This window comes from Cupressus sempervirens, chromosome 1 (assembly GCF_028749045.1).
Source record: "Cupressus sempervirens isolate cs-2001-9-10 chromosome 1, ASM2874904v1, whole genome shotgun sequence".
Taxonomy (NCBI): Eukaryota; Viridiplantae; Streptophyta; class Pinopsida; order Cupressales; family Cupressaceae; genus Cupressus; species Cupressus sempervirens.
In genome coordinates this window covers 763,368,734-763,392,658 of record NC_143118.1, presented here as the reverse complement: position 1 = coordinate 763,392,658, position 23,925 = coordinate 763,368,734, and the positions used below count along the sequence as shown (strand labels likewise).

The 23,925-nt window shown below is 40.8% G+C and overlaps 1 protein-coding gene across 1 annotated transcript in view; it reads right to left on the bottom strand.

Annotated features, from left to right (window-relative positions):
* The window catches only part of B73 (molybdopterin biosynthesis CNX1 protein / molybdenum cofactor biosynthesis enzyme CNX1 (CNX1)), a 255,040-nt gene that overhangs the window by 167,373 nt on the left and 63,742 nt on the right, over window positions 1-23,925 (bottom strand). Inside the window, exon 4 of the mRNA XM_089789691.1 lies at window positions 4,413-4,543. Coding sequence (XP_089645817.1) covers window positions 4,413-4,543 — 131 coding nt within the window. The remainder of the gene's footprint in view (window positions 1-4,412; window positions 4,544-23,925) is intronic.

Below are 23,925 nucleotides of genomic sequence, written 5' to 3'. Positions count from 1 at the left end.
CACATAAATCTGAGTGGATTAATTCCAAAAAATTGTTGGTTTTCCTAATGCTATCATGAAATGGACTTTTGGTGTTCTTACCTAAAACACATCCTTTGCATATGCTTGAGTGTTCCTTATTCAGTTTAGGTAAACCAGTAACCATCTTCTCCATAGTTGATAAAGTTTTAAAATTTGGATGTTCTAACCTTTTGTGCCATATTTCATTTATGTTTGCAGCTTCATGAATTAAGGCTTGAATAGGTTGACTAGACTCTGAATTTAATCCATACAAATACCCTTTTCTCTGACAAATCAATTTTGCTTTCTTAATTGAGGAGTTCTTAGCCCAGATTATTACTTTACCGTCCATGAATGCGACATTATGTCCATCATCTTCAAGTGTTGTAACCGAGATTAAATTTATTTTTATTTTTGGTACATAGAGTACTCCTTTGAGAAGAAGAGAATTTCCTGATTTTAGTTTCAAAGTGCAATTTCCAATTCCTTTAACGGAATGTGCTAAATTATCACCAATGGTGACTTCGCCATTAACTTTTTCTGATAGACTCTAGTATTTCTTTGTATCCTGTAATATGTCTAGATGATCCACTATCAATCACCCATGCGTTACTTGAGACTTCATTTGATAGTGACGAATATGATACATGATTCTCAGGATCATAGTTATCTTCTTCCCTAGTAACATTTGTACAGTTCACTTGTTTAGAATTCTTAGGGCAATTAGATTTGTAGTGTCCAAACTTTTCACATCTGAAGCACTTTATTTTGGATAATCTTTCTTAGCTTTTTCATTCTTTTGATTACCCCTTTTCTTCTTGAAATGCTTCTTCTTTCCTTTTAGGAGTTTGTATTAAGAACAAGAAGTTCTTCATCTTCCGTTTTCAATTTCCCTCCTTTCTTTAGTTTTTTGGATTCTTCCTAAAAACAATCTCCCTTAAGTCTATTAATGTCAAGATGTTTATCTCTAGCACTTACTCCTTGTGCAAAAGTTTCCCATGAATTTGGTAATCCATCTATAGCCATCAGTGTTAGTTTCGTGTCATTAATGATGGTTCCTATACTTGCAAGTTCATCTGTTAGGCTAGCAACCCTTAGGAAGAAAGAATTCATCGATTCTCCCTTCTTTATTTGTATGTGATTTAGTTGTCTTTTTAGTGTGAGAACTCTAGTTGTATTGTTAACCCCATATGCATGTAGTAGTGCATTCATCATAGCAAATGTTGTTTGATGTTTTGTTAGCAAAGGTACGATATCATTTTTCACTCCATCTAATATGATCTAAATGGCTTTCCTATTTCCTTTACTCCAGATAGATTTATGAAGTTCAACTGTAGGTTGTCTAGATGTTGATTCAACAAACTGTTTTACATCATTTTCTTTAAAAATCATCATGATTCTAAATTTTCAGGCATCAAAGTGTTCTTTCCCATTAAACCTATCCTCGGGTCTAATTGTGTATGCCATTGAACATAGGAGAATGATGCTAGATATATATAAGTCTAATTACTTAATTTGCAGAGTCTAGGTTCGACTACCAAAGCTCTAGTACCATGTAAAGTTTCTACAAATTATATTACTAAATCAGACTTTAATAATACCTTTAGGATTGTTGTAGATAATTTTCTTATTCTTCTGAATGTAGGAGAAGTTATCAAAATTTATATGCTCTTCTGATTTTGTTTTTTCTTTGCAATAAACTTGTATAGGCAGTATTGCTTTAAGGAGCAGACTTACGTTATTTGTGTGTCCTCAAACTACAATAACACCCACCCCTTATACCAAGAGCAAAGGGCATGTCTCTTAAAGGGACATGACCCTCTCTAGGTCGGCCCATACATTACTTGTAGAAATCGGCGCCTTAAGGGAGATAACAAAGCTGTTTAACTAACATAACATTTAGTTATAGTTAGTACAAGATATGTTTACTGCCAAGGATCGCTGCCCATCCTATTGCCAAGTATAGTGTATATATTGCTTTCGTATGGCATAAGGGGAGAAAATCTTCTCAGACCAGTATGAATATCATAGTTAATATTTAACATTTTTTGTACGAACGAACCCAAAACCCTTTCCAAAATTTTGCCATACCGGCGAACCAGTTCTTCAAACCCGTATTTCAAACCAAAATTGGACCACTAACTAAGATAAATAGTACCATTGTCCAAGAAAAATAACAGCATCACTGACTAAAGGATGAACAAACAGATCGATTATGATGATAAGAGGATTGTTATTGCTGCCTAATGAAATGATAGAACATTTCATGGTCAAGCCCAAGCAGAAGACAAATAGAAGAAGAAGTTAGTTAACTAAACTGATAATATCAATTAGTTACATGGAAGAGGTGCGATTGCGCACTTTACTAATTCATTGTTAAAGTGCAACTTCTCACATAATGCCGCCTCATTAAATATTAAAGAAGAATCATTCACAGCTCCAAAAGGATTTAGAATTGGTCTTATATGCAATTCATACTTAATCGCTTAAAGAGCCTTAACATAGACAAGAAAGGATGGTATCAATCCACCATTGGCAAGGTCAAGAATGCATGTGCTGCTAGGGTTAGAATATAGATATCTAACAGTTAACTGCAGATTTGATCAATAAAACAGAGGAATAAAACTGCAGATTTGATCAATAAAACAGAGGAATAAAACACATAAAAATCAAACAAGAAGATGCAGAGAATTTAACATGGTTCACCTAGACTCGGGCTACATCCACCAAACAAAAACTCCAATATTATTATCCAACAAATCGAACAGATTACAATCATCAATCCCTTGCATTTCAATAATGCTGCCATTGCTACAAAGTTCTCTTCTGAAAATCCTAACACTAAGTCAGTTCATCAAGTCTTATGCCAGTTACAAAAATAGGGTTAGAATATGTCAACCAATAAAAATTAACTCCCGACACCTTCGCACTACACCCATACCCCCAAACCCCATTGAAAGTTTCTAATTTATTTTTTGGGAAGGTGCAGGGGGCAAGGATTGACTGTACCGATAAAAGTGGGCAAAAATTAACCTAGTCTGATTAGGCTCCATATAACAACAATCTCGCACTTGGAGACTGATGAGATTCCACAACAACAATCTCCCACTTGGAGACTGATCATAACACTGCTAAGCCTGTTGCTCCCATTGGAATGAAAATCCTAGACATTGTTGTTCTATTTTATTGTTTTCAGTCTTGAAGACCAACCAAAGCTAAAGAAGAGCTCAGCTTCTGCCTCCAAACCCCTATTGAATAATTTGGGGGGCGGGGGGATGTGTCAATTAACCAAGTCTACTTATGCTCCATATAACATATGCATCAAGCACTCAGCACAAATAGTGTGAAGAAAATATCACATAAGCATAAGGTTAGGAATCAGAGACAATGATCAGACTAAGACAGTTATCTCTTTCTAATTTTCATAAAGAGATTGCATTTGTAACACATCTACTTGTTCATACATTCCCAAATCTAATCCATAAAAGAATTATTAGACCATATTTATATGATCAATACAATATCCACCAAGCCAGGATTTATATCGTAAGCAACTTTATAGAAGACCCATCAAGTTCAGATCAAAAACTACAATAGAATTATTGCTTGACAATAGAATCTTGGTGATCAGAAAAAAAAATTAGTTCTGATTAATACAAAGACACACTCCTCTAGTGCAATCACATGATCATAAAGATATAACAATGACAGTGATCTTGCAAGATAAAAATAATCACAAGAACTTAATTGATATTCACAATATATTTCATATTATATTGAATCAGAAGAATTTATCATGGCATTCCAATACATAAATTTCTCTAAGATCATAGGATAAATTCCAAAAGACCCTTCAGTCAAAATCCCATAGCCCATAAGAATGTGAAATAGAAGAAATCTTAGAAGGGGCATTACACTGATAAACTTATGAAATTGCTCCTAAGAAAACAGAGAAATGATTAACTGCAAACCTTAAAAAAATTGTGTACGCAAATACATAATCGTATTAGCACCTAATGGCAGCATAGTGGAAACCAATTACTTATCACCTAAATTTGTTTCATTTTGGTATCAAATCAAATTGGACATGGAATTTTGAACTCCAAACACATCCAGAATCAACAAAGCCAAAAATATTATCTGTTTTTCGCAGAGAATCTCTGCTGTATCTTTATATATACATAATTTGTATCTAGTTTTAATTTTTGTGCTATCTCAAAGCTCTGAAACTATATGCACTATAAATCAGAATCATGTAATAATAAAGCATTTCTTTCAGAGTTTATTCTCAACACCTGCTCTCATTAAGTACACTCAAACAAATCTTGACATCTAACTATATACTGTGAAAGCATTTTACTATATTGAACACTAAGATCATTCCTTTGATCACTTGAGAATCGGGTTCTTACCACAGGACGAATGTCATGGCCTTTAGACACTCCAGTCAATATTCTTACTCTCTTCATTCCTTCAGAGCTGTGCTCTATTTCTTGTGTATTTTCTACTTGCACCACTGCATCTGCACCATCTGGTACCGGTCCTGCAAAAATATTAACAATAAAACAGAAAGTTTGTAATAAACTGCACTCCAAACATATGTCCATTTCATCACACATAAAACAAATCCACAATATCTAAAAAAATCTACCCTGCCTTCTCCTCCCTCTTCAAATACTCCTTCCACCTCACAGCCCTGATCCAAAGAGTCCAAGAGATGGAAGGAAAGGATTGACTTGCAGTTAATCCCAAGAGATTGGAAAGTAACAAGTGAAATGTATTTTATGTTGGATAAAATTCATGGTTGGCAAACTGTGATGACCATTGACTAGGTGGTCCAATTATTAATTAACATGCCCCCTGAATATAATCCAAATCATACTAGGCAATTACCAATGATTACATCCTTAACAAACATAATAATATGATTCCAAGTTTCACACAGCTTCATGAATAGGACTAATATATCATTTATTATATATTTTATTAATAATTATATATAAATTTAAAACATATTTATTTGGTATATTATATATACGTATATATGTACACTATTGTAAATAGTCCTATACCAAAACTTATTTAATATAATAATATAAATAAAAAACTCCATACATAATAATATATAAAATAACACTAATTGTAAATATTACTAAATAATATATAAAAAATACGAAATATAAATCTTACTAATTAATACAGCAAATGATAAATAAATTAATATAGACAGCAACTAAGGGAAAAGTCTAGACCTTCCTTTGGTCGCTACATTTCCCCCAGCCTCCACAGCATATGGGGGAAGGAAACAACAAAGAAGGGGAAATAAATGGACCGTTGAAACCAAATTCAAGCACCAATATACAATAAGAACCAGCAAGCATTACATATAATATTACAGTCGAGCATTGCACATTAACTTTACGAGCAAATCAGATATAAGATAATAATCAGTATTCATAGATCCAATCAGAAAAATTCTAAGCATGTCATATAAGAACAGAAAATCACGAGGGTTAGAAGACTCAATCTTCGCTCGTTGAAGATCATTATCAATCACAGTTGGGGATAGACAAAATACAGATTCATTTACAGTAAACAGTAGCTAATAAGGAGTAAGCCTCAGTAGAAAAGCTTTAAACAAGAAATACTTCCAGAGCAAAGAGAATACCACGAACAAACAGCCCTCCTTAAGGGCAACAGATTAGAACTAGCTGATTGGAGGAATTCTCATTAGTCAACAAGGACTTGCCTCAGCTAGCAAATAAGGATAAGAATCAAGGACATTCTAAGTTGAATGTTACAACTCCTAGCACAGAAATTAGGCAGAGATTTCATATCTCTGAAGGTTTACTCATCAAGAAGCGAGGTATGTCAAAACTAGAAGGGGACATTACAGTGGTATCTGAGCATAATCATATCATCTTGTGAGGAATAACCAATGCAAACCTATCAAAGGAGAAGTAAAGCCAATATGAATAAGAAAATAGCCAATGAAATGAGTAACTTTCGTGGAACAAGCCAATCAAACCCCCATTAGCCAAATTGAAAAATCAAACCAATCACTCCTCCAAGCTTTGCAAAACATTGGAAATTCTATCAAAAACCCTAACTCCACAAATGGGAGGGACACAAGTTCCAACCATTCGGAGAATAATAATGGGTCGTCAACACATAGGATACCTATACCCCCTTTTCTTCTCGGGCAAGGTACACCAGGAGAAGAAGAAAGAGTTGGTCAATCCACAAATAGTACTGCACATGTTGGTAGAGCGTATGCAAATCTTGAACCAGACATTAGAGAACTCATATCATTTAGAGAATTTTGTGAAGCCAAAAGATATGAGGTGCCTAGGAGACATAAAAACAAGGATCTAAAACATTACATAAATAAATTGATGCTTCCAAATTTTGAAAATTTAGGAAAGATTATAGCTCGTGCTTGGCTACAAAACTTGAACACTTGTTTGACCCTCACCAAATGACCGAAGAGGATGCACTCCAATTTGCTATCCTCCATTTAGAAGGAATAGCAAATAAGTTGCGGTACCATGAGCTCCTCTCCCTAAGCTACCAAAATATAATCTCCCACGAGAAGTTCTCTCAAAAACTAATTAGTAGATTTGACCAGCAAGATCCTAAATGGTACTTCAAGGAACTTAAACAACTTAAGAAACATGGACAATAGAGGGATTTGTCAATGAATTTCAAAACCTTTCTATCATGGTTCCTAACTATCCCAAAGACGACTCACATATTTGTTTATTGAAGAGCTTAAGGACTCCATATAAAGTATAGTAAACACTCTAGAACCTCAAACAATGAGAGAAGCTATTAAAAAAGCAAGGAAAGTTGAAACCAATGCTACAAAAGAAAAACCCAAATGCTTGAATAGGGCAATATGAATATGAAGGACCGAGAAAAGACAACAAAGAAAAAGAATGTTATTTCTACAAAGGACGTTGGCGTAGGGGGAACCAAAGCCAAGACAAGAAAGCCCTCAAACGAAAAGTTGAAGGAAGAGAAGTGTATGTTCTAGGTGCAAGGAACCATGGGAACCAAGGCATAAGTGTGAAAAAATGAGTAAAGTCCATGCAATAGAAGAAAACACAATAAAGAAATAGAAGGAGATTGCACAAGAAAACAAGATATGATAATGGGGATCTCAACAACATCCAACCAAAGAATGGAGTAGAAAGCCAATGGAGTTTCAAGAAGGTTAAACAATAGTCGTGATAGCAATCTAGAAGTTTTTGTTTGTGATGTAGTAATAGTGACTAATATATCTAAGTACTCTATAATGTGATTTTGATTAATATTGGTAGACATTTAAAATAAGAATTAAATAAAGGGGGAACCAACTGCAATTAAGGGAGAATCACGAAGGGCAACCTATTGCAATACCAATGAGGGAGAACTGCTATAAGGGCACCCTGTTGCGCTATGACATAGAACTACTAATGGCACCTGTTGTGAAGCTTCCAAACCATCGTCCCATTGCAAATGGGGACCCCCTCTTTTGCTTTAGTAGTAGGAGTCGTGGTGTTAAATGTTTTTTGATGGCCTTAGATGTTTAGTTGGTAATATTTTCAAGTCTCCAAGTCATAATGATGAGTTTGAGCAACTTTGGTCTACAAGGATAGTCAAGTCTTTCAAGAATATGGGGGAGAGATGGGCTAAGCTAATCAAGGATATGGAATTGAAACCAAGTGATTTGTGATGAAACAAGCCAAAACCTTGTCGTAGTTTCAATTTCACCTTAGAAAGTCAAGAAAGGTTGTGAGAGGTAACACAACCTTCTTTGGGTTGTATAGTTAATACAAAAGATTTATAAGGGGTTCTTGCAACTCAGTGAACCACTAATAGACTCGACAAAGAAGGGATCTTTCAATTGGAATTAGCAAGAGCAACATGCCTTTGACAAGCGGAAGGAAGTCATGAGTTCATGTCTGGTCCTGGCACTACCCGACTTCACTTAGCCCTTCATCTTGGAGTGCAATGCATCGGGAGAAGGCAACAGGGCAGTGTTGTTGCACAATCGTCACCCCATTGCATTCGAGAGTGAGAAGCTCTCGGGTGCAAAGCGATTGTACTCCATCTACGACAAAGAGATGCTTGCCATCATGCACACATTGACAAAATTTTGGCAGTACCTCATCAGAGTAAAGTTTGTCATGCGAACAAATCACAACTTGAGATATTTCTTGGAGCAAATGGAATTGAACAAACAAAAACAGAAATGGGTGAGCGAAATCCAAGAATTTGATTTGGATATTGAGTATGTAAAGAGTAAAAATAATGTATTAATTGACGCCCTATCAAGAATGCCTGCGATCTACTCTCTATCTGAGATTTCAATAGATTGGAAGGCAAACATGTTGGTTGAGTACTCCAAGAATACATTTGTCAGCCAAATGATGGATGGATAAGTTTAGGATGGCAAGTACAAGGTGGTTGACAACATCATCTACTACAAGGGAAAAATCTATTTTGTACCTAAGTCCAAGATGAAGGAAAGAATTTTAAAAGAGATGCACAACTCACCTTTGGTTGGACACATGAAGGCATATAGATAGATTCGGGAATGGTTTTCATGGAAGGGCCTCAAGAATGGCATCCTATAATACATACAAGAGTTTTCCACTTGCCAGCAAAACAAGTCTAAGCACACCTTACCTGTGGGATTGTTGTTTAGCTCATGGCGTATAGGAAAGAAAATAGATACTCAATGCAAATCATTATTCATTATCAAAATGTTTCCATACACAGCAATGACAATGACGCTAATAATGATGCCAAATACAAAAGTGTTCGCAACATTTATAATGTACGAAATGGTGGAATGAAACGACACAACCGTCGCTGCACCGGTAATTGTCTAACTACCCTTTTTCCGAACAACATCATGCCCCCAAAAAAGAGAAGTCGTTTCTTGGCGACTTCAGGAAACTAACAAAATAGGAGACAACAACATACAACATAGAAATAATATAGACTAAGGAGGAGGTTGCATCCCTGAAGAGCTCTGTTGTCGGCACAACTCCTACACTTGATCCGTCCGGATGTGTAAATCCTTCTGAGTCCTCGTATTAACCTCTACTGCTTCCTTTAGAAGAAGTGTTGTGTCCATAGCCTGGGCCTTAGCTATTTGCAATTCCTGCTCAGCCGCCTGTAGTCTTTGTTCGGCCATCTCCTTGTCTCGCAAAAGCACTACGCGCTCGGCTACCCACGTTGCCTGCTGGCTAACCAAGTCAGTAGCTAGCTTCTCTCTAGTCTCCCTCTCAACCATCACAAATCTCTCAGTTGCGATCCTTTCCGATGCCCTATTCGCCTTTGCACGCCTTTGAGCATAATAGACATCTTCATATAACCCCACTATCTCGTGAGCCAGCTTCTCCATCGGAGTGTTGTACAGTCCCAACTCAGGCTCTGTGGCCCAATCAACCAACGTCTCTTGTGTCCCAACCAATGGCCATCCCCTATCCTCAAAGCAGGAACAAAACACCCCCGAATATAAGCTCGAATCAAATGCAACTCTCTCCTACAAGTCAAAGCCTGGCATGCAACGACACGTCCTTTCTCCACCACAACCCGCATAGCTCTGAGGTATTCCCTGCATCTATCCTCATCCGACCCATAGTCCTCCTTCGCCACATTGTTGAACGTCCAGTCCCCATCGGTATTTATCTCTGCCTCTCCTATAGTAGCCACGTCCACCTCTGGTGCTGCCTCCTCTCTGGGCGCATCCTCAAACTGTGGTGCTCCCACCTCCTGTGGCTCTAAAACGGCAGTTGGTCCTGGGGATACCCCTCCATGCCTCGGGGACTAAATGGAAGGACCGACCTTTGTAGGAATGAGTCGGAACTGTTGTCATAGGAATGCACTAGCTCTGTCCATCACCTCAATCTTCTCGAGCAGAGCTGCCTGCATCAGCTATATGCTCTCATCGGGTCGTGTTGGCTATACCGGCACAATTGGCTGGGCTGGCAAAACTTGTTGGGTTGGCTGGGTGTCGACCAACAAAGAAGAGATGGTGACCATAGCATCAAAGCCAATCCCATCCAATCGAACCTTAGGTTCAGATTCTGGCGCTGACAACTCTATTGTCCCTGCAGCTGGCTCTGCTAGTGCAACTGAGTCTGGTGAAAAACTCTGTGAAGGCATAACCTCTGTTGTGGCCATCGGTGGAATCACATCTGTCCTGGCCGTCCGTGGAATAACATCTGTCGTGGTTGTCGATAGAGTCATATTTGCCGTGGTTGGCGGTGGAGTCATGATGACCAATGCACGTCTCTAGCCAAACGGAGGAATGAGAAAAGTGGTGGCAATCAAGTACGCCGAAGTTGGCAATTGGGAAGGGGTAAAAATTGTGTACCCACTGGCCGCCACGTCACCGCCAACTTCCGCAGAAGTACTTTCTTCTGCGGATTCAGCCTCACTGCTCTCTGTAGTGTACTCCCTTCTGTTGTTAATGTCTCTGTATGCCTCCAACCCTTGTAACACCTTCTGCCCGGCCGCGGTCCCACCTGTGTCTAAATGTCTCCAATAGAATATCGAGGGTTCTCCTAGCACTAACTTCCCCCTCAATGGGACTTCAAAATCATCAAGTTCCAGCTGCCTCCAAAAACAAAACGATGGCATGGTGTGGCATGAAGAATGTCCAGTGCTAGAGTGTCATAAACTCCTCCATCTGGTCGGCGAGAACCGTGGCCCAATCGTACACGATAACATTCATGATGTCGTTCATGAATGTAATCTGGGGCAAAGCTATATTCGAGGCCCGACTTGCCCTTGTCAACCTACTTTTAATTATATCCATGATACACCTCTAGTGGCCCTCCCGAATAAAATCTCTCCGCAGTCCTCGACTCTTGCCACCCTTCACCACAAACTCCATTTCCTCTGGTGTGAGGTCGCGGCCTACTAATTTCACCCAATACTCTTTTCGTTCCTATGACAACTTGCGAGTCTTGGTCTCCACTTTCCGACCTCCTTGGCTAGGAATGCCAAAAACCCTACTGAAATCCTTTGGTTTGAAAGAAACTATCATACATTGTTGCTTGTAAACAAATGTATTGGTTCTATTGTTCCTATTGTACTATTCTATCATAGTTCGTAAAATCGATTCAAACAGCTGAATGGAAATTACGAGAAGTTGTATTGCCCAATGTACTTGCACTCGTACCAGAATTTTTTTAATTACCTCTATATCTGCAGTTTCTTGCCACCATTTCCGACACTCGCTGTCATTCAATCCTTCAAACTGGACCGTGAGGTGTGAGAGGTCAGCCTACACTTTTTGTTTCTTACTACTGGATGTTGTTGACCCTACAACTCGGATTCCAGAAGCCAACACTCGTATTCTTTTCCATGTTTGCTTTCAACTGGTTTTTCCACTACTTTCTTTTGCCTGCGGATTCCATAATAATGGTTTCTTGCTTTGTCTTTTTATGTACCTAAAAGAAACGATTAGGGTTTCTCGTACTCTTTTTCTCTTTTGTCTCCCGCAGCAATGATTCCCACACTGGATGCCTTTGTTGTCTTCTACTTGTCTGCGGATATTCTTTCTTCCCGCGAATGATGTGCCTGCAATATATTTCTCTCCATAGCTTCTTTCTTTTCCTCCAACACTTATTCTTCTTTTGGCTTCTTTTTTCTTTCTTACAAGCATTAATAGTGATTACTGTGGACTATCCTTCTCCACAGTAAATGCCCTATGTTGGTAGCTCTACACTTGGTGGCTATCTCTTTTCCCTGTTCTCTTCTCTACCCTCTCTGCATCTGTGATTTCCCTTTACAACCTTGGTTTGTTACCCGTTGTGGTTCCCTTTTATCCTACTGAGCATTTTGTTTTAACCTGCAGCTGAGTATTTTATTGATTCCATTCTGTCCGTGGGCGTTTATAACATGGTTGCGTGAGTTACAAGTTTGTCCACAGGACTTGCACACGCTGCCCGCGGAAGTTAAAACATTGTCAGTGGAACCCTTGCCGCAGGACACAAGTGTCCGCGTCCACGTGACACTTTGTGTCCGCGGCCACGTGTCCGCGAGACACTCTGTGTCCACGAACAGAGTGTCTAGACACCCCTGTGTCCGCAAGACAAGTGTCCACAGGACATTATTATTTTTTATTTTTTATTTTTATTTTTTTTAATTCGATCTGATTGGGTGATTATTACTTACTTCACCTCCTTGTCGTTCCTAATAGATTTTTTAGCTTCGATCCATTGATGATCTCGGGAATCTCGCGCCCGTCCAAGGTCCACAGTTTGATGGATCCGTTGTTCCCGACTTCGCTCACTTTATATGGTCCTAGCCACTTAACCTTAAATTTCCCTGGTTTTATTTCGTTGCGGCCGTTGTACCGAAGAACAAGTTGGCCTAGCTAGAACCTTGTCCTTTTCAAATGTTTATCGTGCCACGTTTTCGACGGGTTTGTGCCACTTCTGTCGCCCATTACATTGTTAATCTGCATTTATCCAATTTGTTCAATTGGTAGAGGCGTTCTCATAAACTCTCCATATCTCCAAGTCTATTGTCAATTGCAATTCTCAGGCTCGGAACCATAAATTCGGCTGATACCACCGCTTCTTGACCAAACATCAACTGGAACGGCTTCTGTCCTGTTGTGACTTTGAATGTGATACGGTAGGCCCACAGCGCTAAAGGTAACTTCTCCTCCCAGTCGGCCTATTCAACGCCACAAGATTTGTATATGATGCCCACCAGAACTTTATTTGTGGCTTCCACCTGACCATTGGCTCGCGGATAGTACAGACTTGACAATGAATGAAAAATTTTGAATTCTATTGTCAATAATCTAATCACGTGGTTGACAAAGTGACCTCCTCTATCACTCATCAACTGAATAGGTATACCGTTCCGAGTGATGATTTGTTCGTACAAGAACTTGGTTGTGTTGATTGCAAAATTATCAGGTAGTGCCCATGCTTCTACCCACTCCATTAGATACTCTGTGGCTACCACTATGTATTGGCAGCGTCAAACCCTACTCGCCTTCAAGGGGCCCACAAAGTCTAGTCCCCAATGTTCAAACAACTCCTGGGTGTGGGAAGGGTTTAATGGCATGAAATACCTCTTGAGCAGTTTGCCAGCTCTCTAGCATGTGTCGCAACTCAACACCCATTCTCGTGCGTCGTTGTACAGTATGGGCCACCATAACCCAGCAAGCAGAATCTTCCATGTTGTTGTGTCAGGTCCCATGTGGCCACCTGTCAGTCCCTCATGTGCTTCCCTTAGGACACTTTGCACTTCTTCCTCCATAACACATTGCCGTAGTATTTGATCAATACCCATCTTATAGAGAAGACCATTTATTAATTGAAAGGCCTAGCTTCTGAGAACTAACTTCCGTCGTTCACCTATCGGCATCTCTCTTGGAAATTGAGACATTGACAAGTATTCTCTGATAGATTTGTACCATTCCAAAAGAATGGTGATTTTGAATAGATGTGCATCCGGAAAGTCATCGTTGACCCCTTCCGATGGTTCCTCGGACTTGATTCAGGAGAGCTGGTCGGCAATGACATGACTCTTCCCGAGTCGCACGATGATGGTGAAGGTAAATTTCTGGAACAGCAACAATCATCTGCTGATTCTGCCTTGGATGATTGGTTTGTTCACCAAGTACATCAACGCCTGGTCATCCACGTAAAAGGTAAATGGTGCGGCCAACAGGTAATGTCTGAACTTTTGTACCGAATACACCATCCCAAGAGCCTCCCTTTCAATGGTACTGTAATTCCTCTCGACTTTTGACAGTAGTCGACTTGCAAAATACACTGGGTGATCGAGACCATGATCACCAGTCTGTGCCAATGTCACACCGATAGCGAAGTTTGATCCGTCCATGTGGACATGGAACTCGTTGTCCCAATTAAGATACACCAGTATGGGCACTCCCAGCCATCTGTTCTTTAGTTCTGAGAAGGCAGTCTCCTGCTCGGATGTTCAGATGTATGGTTCTCCCTTTCGTGTCAGCTTGTCCATGGGCAAAGCAATTCTGGCATAGTTCTTTATAAACCGTCTATAATACCCAATGTGCCCGAGAAAGAACTTTACTCCAAATACATCCCTCGAGGCTTCCATTTCTACTATGACCCTTACTTTATCCGGGTCGGTCTTTAGTCCCATCTTGCAAACGATATGTCCAAGTAGTTTTCCCTGAGGAACCATGCACCGGCATTTCTTTAGATTTAATGCCAACCTCGCCTGCCGACACCTCTCCATACATTCCTGAAGTGCCTTTAAATGATTGTCTTGTCCACTGAAAATGGACCAATCATCCAGAAATGCGCGGAAGTTATCGACCGACATTTTGTCAAATATATGCAAAATGATCCTCTAGAACATGGCGGCTGCATTACACAATCCACAGGGCATTCAGTTGTATGCATACATGCCATCCTCCACCACAAAAGTAGTCTTTAGTTTGTCTTCCTTCGCAATGGAAATCTGGTTATAGCCAAAAAATCCATCCATGAAAGAATACATTTCATGTCCGGCCACTTCTTCCAAAATCGTGTCGGTAAATGGAATTGGAAAGGGATCTTTTATTGTTACCACATTGAGGCACCGAAAGTCCATGCATAAATGGATTTGGATCCTGTCCTTCTTCATCGATATCACAATAGGTGACACCCACTCGCTTGTTTGAACCTTGAATATTATGCCGGCCTCCAACATGCACTGTATTTCCTTATCTATGCGGGCTGCATAGTTTTTGTTCATTCAGTATGGGTGTTTTCGCATAGGTATGGCTACGGGTACCAGATGCATGCAGTGGACACACATCTCCGGTGGGATTCCCTTTAAATCTTTGTATGTCCATGCGAATACATCTTTGTACCTGAAAAAAATTTGAATGTTGTGGCCTTCAATACTAGGTTCCAATCGTCCCCCATGAGTATGTTCCTTGGATTCTCCGCGTCTCCAAGATTTTTAACTTCTACGGATGGCTCTTTGTATCTTATCTCCTTCCCTTCGAAGCAATGGGCGAGACTCTCATTGATCTCTGCATCTCCTTCTCTATACTCCACGAACTGTGGTGGAAATACCTCCTCATCTTTGAGTTCTTCGACGCCAAGCATGTACATATGGAAGAGTTCATAGTCTTCCATCTGCCAATGAAAAAGCCCATTTAGTGAACTTGTCTCATCTTCTGAGCACTCCTCCAATTCTAAGACGCCTTGGTCGTTTGGATTCATTCTGCCTTCCTCTCTCTAGTGCTCTTCGTCTAACTCGGACTCCGACGACGAGGCCATTTCTTCACTTACCACTTGGGTTCAGAGATCAATTGCAAACTTCCGCCCCCCACTTTCCATTGACAGAATATTCTTCTTCTAGTTATGATTTACCTTCACGGCAACCAGCCATCCTCTTCCAAGCATGGCGTCATATCCCTTTTTCTTTAATGGGATTACTACGAAATCCAACACAAATGGTTGCATCCCGATAGTTACTTGTTGGGCCACCAGGGTCCCGAGGGGTTTTATCCCCTGCTGGTCAGCGCCAAGTAGGTTGAATGTAGACGGCCACAGGGTCACTTCCCCAATTTCCTACCGGTCTCCTCGGGGAGAATGTTCACCTCGAATCCATCCATCAGGATGGTTCCGAGGATTCCCATCTCGACCACCGTCGGCTATCAGTCGCTGCTTACTATGAGCAACATGGGGTCTCTCGCCGACCCTCCTGGTACCGTTGGTTGTCCTTTCGTCTCCGTCGTGGTTGCATGGGTATTCAACAATGTCATTCTGAGTTGCAGTACTACTTGTAATAGATCCTAAACTCTGACAGGCACCTCCATTTGCAGGATCTAGTTGACCAAACTGTTTCCTCCCTCCGATCACCGACGGATAGCATCTTTACCATCCTTCATATCCTTCATTTCTTTTTCTACGTCCTCCTATGCTTCCCTCAGCCTTTGCTTCTCCATGCGGGGGTTAGGGTAAGTGGCCTGCTTAGCCTATTGCAGGTGACGAACAGTACTTTTTCTTCGTCGATGTTAATGAGATTTACTTGTTTCGGGCAATTAGCATCTTCATGATCTCCTAGACCACACCATTGACATAATTTTTGTGGTGTTGCTCTTCAGACACTCTCTAGTGAAGTGGCCCCACTGGTTACATGCCCGACATTGGATTATGGGCCTTTCCTTCGAATCATATTGAATTCGATTTCTATTGTCATTTCTGCCTCATCCTCCTTGGCGGTTGTTCCAGTAGCCACCGAATGTGGCATTAGTGTTACCCTGAGTCTCATTGTTTGTGTCAGACGTGGATGGTTGTTCTTGTGTGAACAATATCTGTTGGCGGCTAGTCCTCATGTTGAACGGACATTCTTTTGTAGAATGCCCTAGGACCTGACAGATATCACACATCACCTTCTTCGAGCACACTCCCTTTGAATGGTCCTTTTCTTTGCAATCCGTGCACCAAATTTCTCCTTCCTCCATGCGGCTACCTATTCCCATCATTGATATGAATTCCTTGCGCATCCGCTCCAAGTCTTTTTGGAGCGCTTGCACTTTCTTGTTGGGCTCCTTCTCACTATCGGCACTGTTTCCCTAGTTAGATGATTCATCACTTTCAGAGGATGATGACGATTTACTTCTCCTCTTCTTCTTCTTCTTTGTTGTTTTACTTTCACTTTCTAGATTTAGGGCATAATCGTATGCATCGGTGTAGGACGTGGGTGAAACTATTGTCATCTTTCTTCTCAATGCTCCGCAGAGGCCTTCTACAAACCATCGTTTCTTTAGTTCGTCCGCCAATTGAGTACCCATCCCGCTAAGATCTTTAAGCCTTCAATTGTAGGCTCGAACGTGTCCTTCTTCCCTTGTTTGCAAATGTAGATTTCTGCTACAACCTCGTTATCATCACAGAGCAGTTGAAATTCCGCTTGGAATTCTTTCTTGAGGTCATCCCATGTGGAGATCTTTGCCTTGTCCATGTCGGAGAACCAATCCACCGCTACCCCCCGTAAGCTGGCGGGAAATTGATTCAACCATTCATCTACATCCGTGACCGAATTGGTCGTCCATATTGTTACGCACGTACGGCAATGCAACACAGGATCCTCCTTCCCATTGCCTATGAACTTCAGGAATTTTTGTTTTTTAGACATTGTGCTTCTTGTTCGTTGATTACCACTACCACTCGATCGTGTCGCTGAACTGTTCGAAGTTGGCCCCAGAGGGTTACACTGACCACTATGCAGTGCCACTCTGGCACTTCTTGCCCCGGTGTCTTCTGTTGGCCTCGCCTCTTCTCCTACTTCTTCACAAGTTCGCTCTCGTAGTGGTGTGTGTGATAAATGTAGAAATTGCTTTTTTGTCTCCTCAAGCACTGCCAATCGATGTCGTGTTTCCTTGTTGCTCCGTCCGCGTCATTCCAGCAAACTGAGGCACCCTTCGCTGGTTCCTGCTACAACCACCACACTAGGTGATTCCTCCAACTGCCCCTCAGTCTGTTCCCTAGTGAGTTGTCTTATCCTCCGTCGACGTTCGGCTTCCCCGTTTACAATTTGTAATTCGTTGATTTCTTCCCTCAAATTCCTATTCTTATTCAAAAGATTGGGCATTTGGCATATAGTACCATTATAAAAGAAAATCAAACAAAACACTCTTTTATTTATTTATTTTGTATACATCATGTGTCGACTTATGCGACAATTACAAATTTATGAGTGCCCTTGACACCACGGCCCAACAGCTCATGGTTCAATTTTTTGTCGCTGTGCAGCTCATTCCTCATAGAATTTCTTCAAAGTCTCCTAACGGCGTTCCTCACGTTCCACTTCCTCTTGACGTCTCTTCTGCGCTATGTAAGCTTGTGCGATCAGACAAGGAAGTTGGTCTCATATCATCCCACACACTATCTGTCGTAACATCGTTCTCAGTGGCTTCCCTCCATACGAAAGTTTCCAGGCCTACGCGATACAGAATGTGAAAGTTTTGCGTTGCCTCAAGCTCTCCTTCAAAAAATTTTGTCTCGCCATCATCATTTGTCTTTTGGTTGTCTTGTACTGTTCTTCCCATTTATGTTTGTCCTTCAATACTATCCCGAATTCGAACTAGCAACAGCACCAAATGTTTAGCCCGTGGCAAACAGGAAAGATTCAAATCACTATTCATTATCAAAATGTTTTCGTACACGGCAATGATATTCCTTACAATGACAATGATGCTGATAATGATGCCAAATAAAAAAGTGTATGCAACATTTATAATGTACGAAACGATGCAATGAAACAATACAACCGTCGCCGCAACGGTAACTGTCTAACTACCCTTTCTTCGAACAACAACTGCTTCATTCATTGCCAATCTGTAATCGAAAGTGGGATAGCATCTCAATGGATTTCATCATTAGGCTTCGCAAAGTGCAAGGAAAGGATTGCATCTTTGTCGTACTCAATGTTTAACCAAGTATGCCGATTTCTTCGCCATCTCCATCAATTACCAGACGACTAAAGTGACCAAGTTATTTTTCTGTGAGATTTCCACTTGTACGGACTTCTGCTAAACATAGTGACAAAGATAATTGTTTCCTCAAAACCTTTTGGATAGTTATTTCGGTTGCTAAGGACAGAGTCATTGCCAAGCAGAAGTTACCACCCACAAACAATTGGGTAGACAGAGATTGTAAACAACTGACTGGAGAGATATACCAGGAACTATATTTAAGCATAGCAAAACACATGGATTTGTTGGCTACATTTGGGTGAAACTTGTTACAACACCACTAATCACATGTTGATGGGCATGGTACCCTTCAAAGCATTGTACGATCTTGAACATTCATCATTCACAGATCTGACGTTGGGTGACAATCGCGCACAGAGGACCAAGATTGGCTACATGAAAGTTTGGATATCTTGAGATCTCTCAAAGCTAACTTACAAAGGGCTCAAAACCAGCAAAAGATGTATGTCGACTGATACCAGACTAAGAGAAGTTTTGAGGTTAGTAATCTCGTATACCTCTAGCTTCAACCATACAAACAAACTTCTTTGAAGCTGTGTGGTAAGGAAAAGTTGAGGTTGCATTTTTATAGACCCTACAAAGCAGTTCAGAGGGTATGCAAAGTTACCTACAAACGAGAGCTTTCTGAAGGGAGTCGAATTCACAATGTCTTTCATTTGCCGTGTTTGAAGAAGGTTGTGGCACAACATGTTAGAGTGTCAAAAGAACTACCTCCTATTGACAAAGAGGAGAAACTAATTTTGGAGCCAACAGAGATCATCGACGTCCAGGAGAAAAGGCTCAGGTCATGCACCATCAAAGAGTTTCTTATGTGATGAAGGATGGTCCAATCAAGGATGCCACCTGGGAAGGCAAGTAGATTCTAGAGCATCCAAGTCTACAATTGCTTGAGGACAAGCAATTTTCGGGCAGGGAGGACCATGATGTCCCCAGTATGATTAAATAAATTAATATAATAATCTTCTAAATGTTTGGCCCCGACAATTAATTTAATTATCTCTCAGGCCCATTTTTCTTTTTGTATCCAAAGGAGTGAGCCGTGTTGACACATTTTTGTAAACCTTTGGGAGTTTATCCAAAGGGGTATTTATTCCAGCTTGTAGGTTGTAGTAGGTATGCATCTTGGAATATTTTATTGTATTGCGAATTCCAGTTGGAATTCAAGTGTACCCATTTTCCAAGTGAAAGAGCTTCCCTACTTGACAAACGTTGTTTCGATGGAAGTAACTCCTCACCCTATTCTGCTCTTCTCTTTGTGTTTCGGATCTAGCAAATTGGAAGCACTATCATTATTTAAATCTATGGTTTTATAACTAAAAAGTACTCTAGGCATAATGTTTCTATTATTATGGTATATTTGTGGCACTAAATCTCTATTACTCTCATATGGCAATATAATATGTGACAATCGAATGAATCCAGATCCTTATTATGCAGAAGAGGATCGACTTGGACAATACGCCATTACACTATTGTTGGTTGCCACCATACGAATTGGCTTCCTATCACCGTCCTCTAATATGCTTATGCATTGCATATTAGTCGTCCAGTGTAATCAATTTTGCCCCTGTACGATCTGAGGATCATCATAGTACAGCCTCTATCCTTGATTGTCCGCACCTGCAATCTATTGTATGCTACCTAAGCTCTGTCGTACGAACACCGACTAGAATTAATCACCATCGTACAGACTTCCTAATAGACCATATGCTCCCTGTGCTTTTGACTGGTTTACCATTTCCATAGTACACTCCATCATCTTGGTCTATCCTGAGACCATACTGCCATGTTGTTGGGCAATTGAACAAAGCATTTGGGCATTAAGGGTAGTTGATTCAACTGTTGGGAACATTACAACAGGGACTTATATTGATCAAAAAATTCATAATTTACAAGCTCTTGCACCTTAAAATGTCTATATGCTCAAACATCCTCAATGTGCAACACAACATCTAGCACATGAGCAAATGAACCTTTGGGATCATCATCCATGGATTTGAATGGATACAATTTGAAACCATATATAGGCTTCTCTAGAACATTGTATCCACATTAATGCCGATCAAATCAAGAGAAAATACCTTTCGTCTGAACTAGGGTTTGATCGCAAAATTCGGTGATAGCTCTAAACTCTGGTCGATTTCCTTCTGTTTACCGCATAGGTTAATTAAGAATTGCACACAGATAATGAACACGAACATGAACAGCAGAACTCTTCTTATTATTATTCGCATATGCCAGAACATTACATTATGCTTGAATGATATGATCTGATGATTACAATGCTTCCCGAAGGGGTTATAAATACTTTCCGAAGAACATTCCCGAAGGAGTCCGTCGGCCACATACAACATGTCGCTACATAACAAAAACCTTTCCGAAGGGACCCATCAGCTGATACAAAATTCCCTTTCCGAAGGGACCCGTCGGCTGATACACAATTTCCTTCCCGAAGGGACCCGTTGGCTGATACACAATTTCCTTCCCGAAGGGACCCGTCGACTGATACACAATTTCCTTCCTGAAGGGACCCGTCAACTGATACACAATTTCCTTCCCAAAGGGACTCGTCGACTGATACACAATTTCCTTCCCAAAGGGACCCGTCGGCTGATACACAATTTCCTTCCCGAAGGGACCCGTCGACTGATACACAATTTCTACCGACGACATCATCTCCCCCAAAAAGAAAAGTCGTCTCTTGACGACTACAGAACAAAACTCAAACAACTAATACAACAATATTGATCTGCCATATCACTTTCACATTCATCCCGTTGCATCTATAGCCTTTGCTAACACAATACTGACTCCTCAAGCTGACCTTGATAGCCACCTGTGCTGCTTCCTCTGCTTCCAACTCCTAGGTACCTTGAGCCAAGTGTCGCTGCACTGCCTCCAACTGGATGATCAGCTCCTCCCGAGCTCTCTACACATCCACCAAGACAGCCTCACGGCCAACACCTACTCTCAGTGCCTCTGGTAGACAGACACTCCATGCCTGCAGCAACTCTAAGTCTTCTCCACTGGTCAAACTCCCACGACTGATCTCCGCAACGACTGGGGGTCCAGGGGGCAACGCCCCCAGCAAGGTCGAGGGGCAACGCCCCCGCGGGGTCTTGGGCAGCGCCTTGAGTGCGCTCCCTGTTGCAGTACGGGGCGAGGTCGAGGGGCAACGCCCCTCGCCGCCAAGACCAAATGAGCACTCTGAAACCCACACAAAACTGCACGGAACGCACCATTTTTGTCATTTTCTGCCGATTCTACACTCTTTCTGGCAATCGTTGGTTCTTCCTCTACCCTGTGGCATCATTTGTTACTCATTCTGAGCATTCTTGATTTGTCGACGTCTTTTTTTTTTAGAAAACCTCCTGTCACCCTTACACCATACATCCTACCACTGTATCGACTCCTTCCTTATGCAATATCCTGTAACATCCTCCAAAGTCTGAATGCAATAGAAGCCGCACACCAAAACCCCACTCTTCAAAATCTGTAATCTTGCAATCCAAATCCGTACACATGATATGCTTGAAAAATCCATACAATTACCTCGCATTCCAAATTATAATTTTCGTACGCTGTCTTTACTTCCAAATTTCGTATGCGGTACGGCCAAAATCCGCAATGTCAATGGCTGTCCTCAAAAATCCGTATAGCACATGTAGAAATCCGTACTGATCAAACCCCTAAAAATCTGTACGGTCACTATACTAGAAATCCATACCATAACTGTTGTTGAAAATCCGTACTGGGATACCGTACAGTGATTTCAATAAAGTCCGTACGTTAACCTTCTCAGACTATTAAAATTTGTACGGTGGTCCCAATGTTACAATATGCAGCTCTTTAAAAACCGTACGCTGCTAAAAAAACCGTACTATACTAAAACCGTACACCAGCCTTCAGTTAAAATCCGTACATTGTATTGAAAATCGTACTACAGCAAAATCGTACACCTTCAAATATGAAAAACCATACAGTGCTACCTTTTCCTTCAAATATGGAAGCCGTACGGTATTCTTCCCTTCAACTATGAAATCCGTACAGTACTTTTTTTTCAAATATGGAAACCGTACAATATTCTTCCCTTCAACTATGAAATTCGTACGGTACTATTTTCTTCAAATATTGAAACCCGTACACCAAAAAGAAAACCGTACACTGCAAAAAAAAGTCGTACTTCTCATACTTTATAATATGCAAAAGCCGTACTTCCTCCATAATTGTACGGTGAACAGTTAAGAATCCGTACGGTGCTTTGTTTCCAAAATCCGTACCGTAGCTCCCAACTTAAAAACCGTACAACTCAAAAACCAAGTGAAAACCGTATAGTGAGCAGACAAAATCCGTACGGTACTTTTTTTTCATTCTTTTTTTTTTCCTTTTTTTTTTTCTTTTTTTTTTTTCTTTTTTATAATTTTTTTTTTTTTCCAAATTTTTTTTTTTCAATAGCAAAGTCAGTTTTCCCTCCGACCGTCGGCATCGTCAGTCTGCAATGACGAAGGGGTCACCCGAAGGCCATTCTCTAACACAGAAGTCTTCCGGCCGTGGTATACCTTCAGCTTCGAGCCATTCACCACCTGAGGCACTTCCTGTCCATCCAAAGTCCATAATTTTATTGCTCCATTGTCCCCTACTTCCCAGATTTGATACGGCCCGACCCACTTAACTTTGAACTTGCCTGGTTTGATCTCATTCCGGTCATCGTACTTCAACACCCACTGTCCAAGTTGAAACCTGCTACGCCTGTTCTGTGTCATCTCCATATCGCCCAGTTTGTTCCTGAAGCTCGCTACCATGGACTCCGTCAGCTGCCCCTTCTGTCCGTCAATAACACATTCACTCTGTACTGCTACAACTTTTATTGAACCCTTCCTCTTTGTTGCCTGTGCAGACCGTATCGTGTGTCTTCCTTGCTGCTGGTACCTTTCTGCTATATTTGTGGTTCGACGTAATACTTTGTTCCGGCGTAGTCGTACAGTAGAATCTTTCCTTCTGTTGGGTTCATATTGTATGTTCTATCCTTCAGCTTCAGTCATATCCGTGTTTTCTTCTTCGGCTTCTTTGTGTTGCTTCGAAAATTCATTTCTTCCTTCGGCTTCTCCATGTTCCTTCAAACATTCATTTCCTCCATCGGCTTCTCTGTGTTCCTTCGAACATTCATTTCCTCCTTCAGCTTCTCTGTGTTCCTTCAGACATTCATTTCCTCCTTTGGCTTCTCTGTGTTCCTTCGGACATTCATTTCCTTCTTCTTTCTTACCTTTGTCGATCTTTAGCATATTACAACTTGGAAAGAGCTCATAATCCTCTATCTACCAGTGGTAAAGACCATTTACTGAATCCAGATCGTCATCTCCTTCCAATCGTAGGACTCCCTCCTGATCGAGTTCCATACTATGCCTCCTCTCATCATCTTCTCC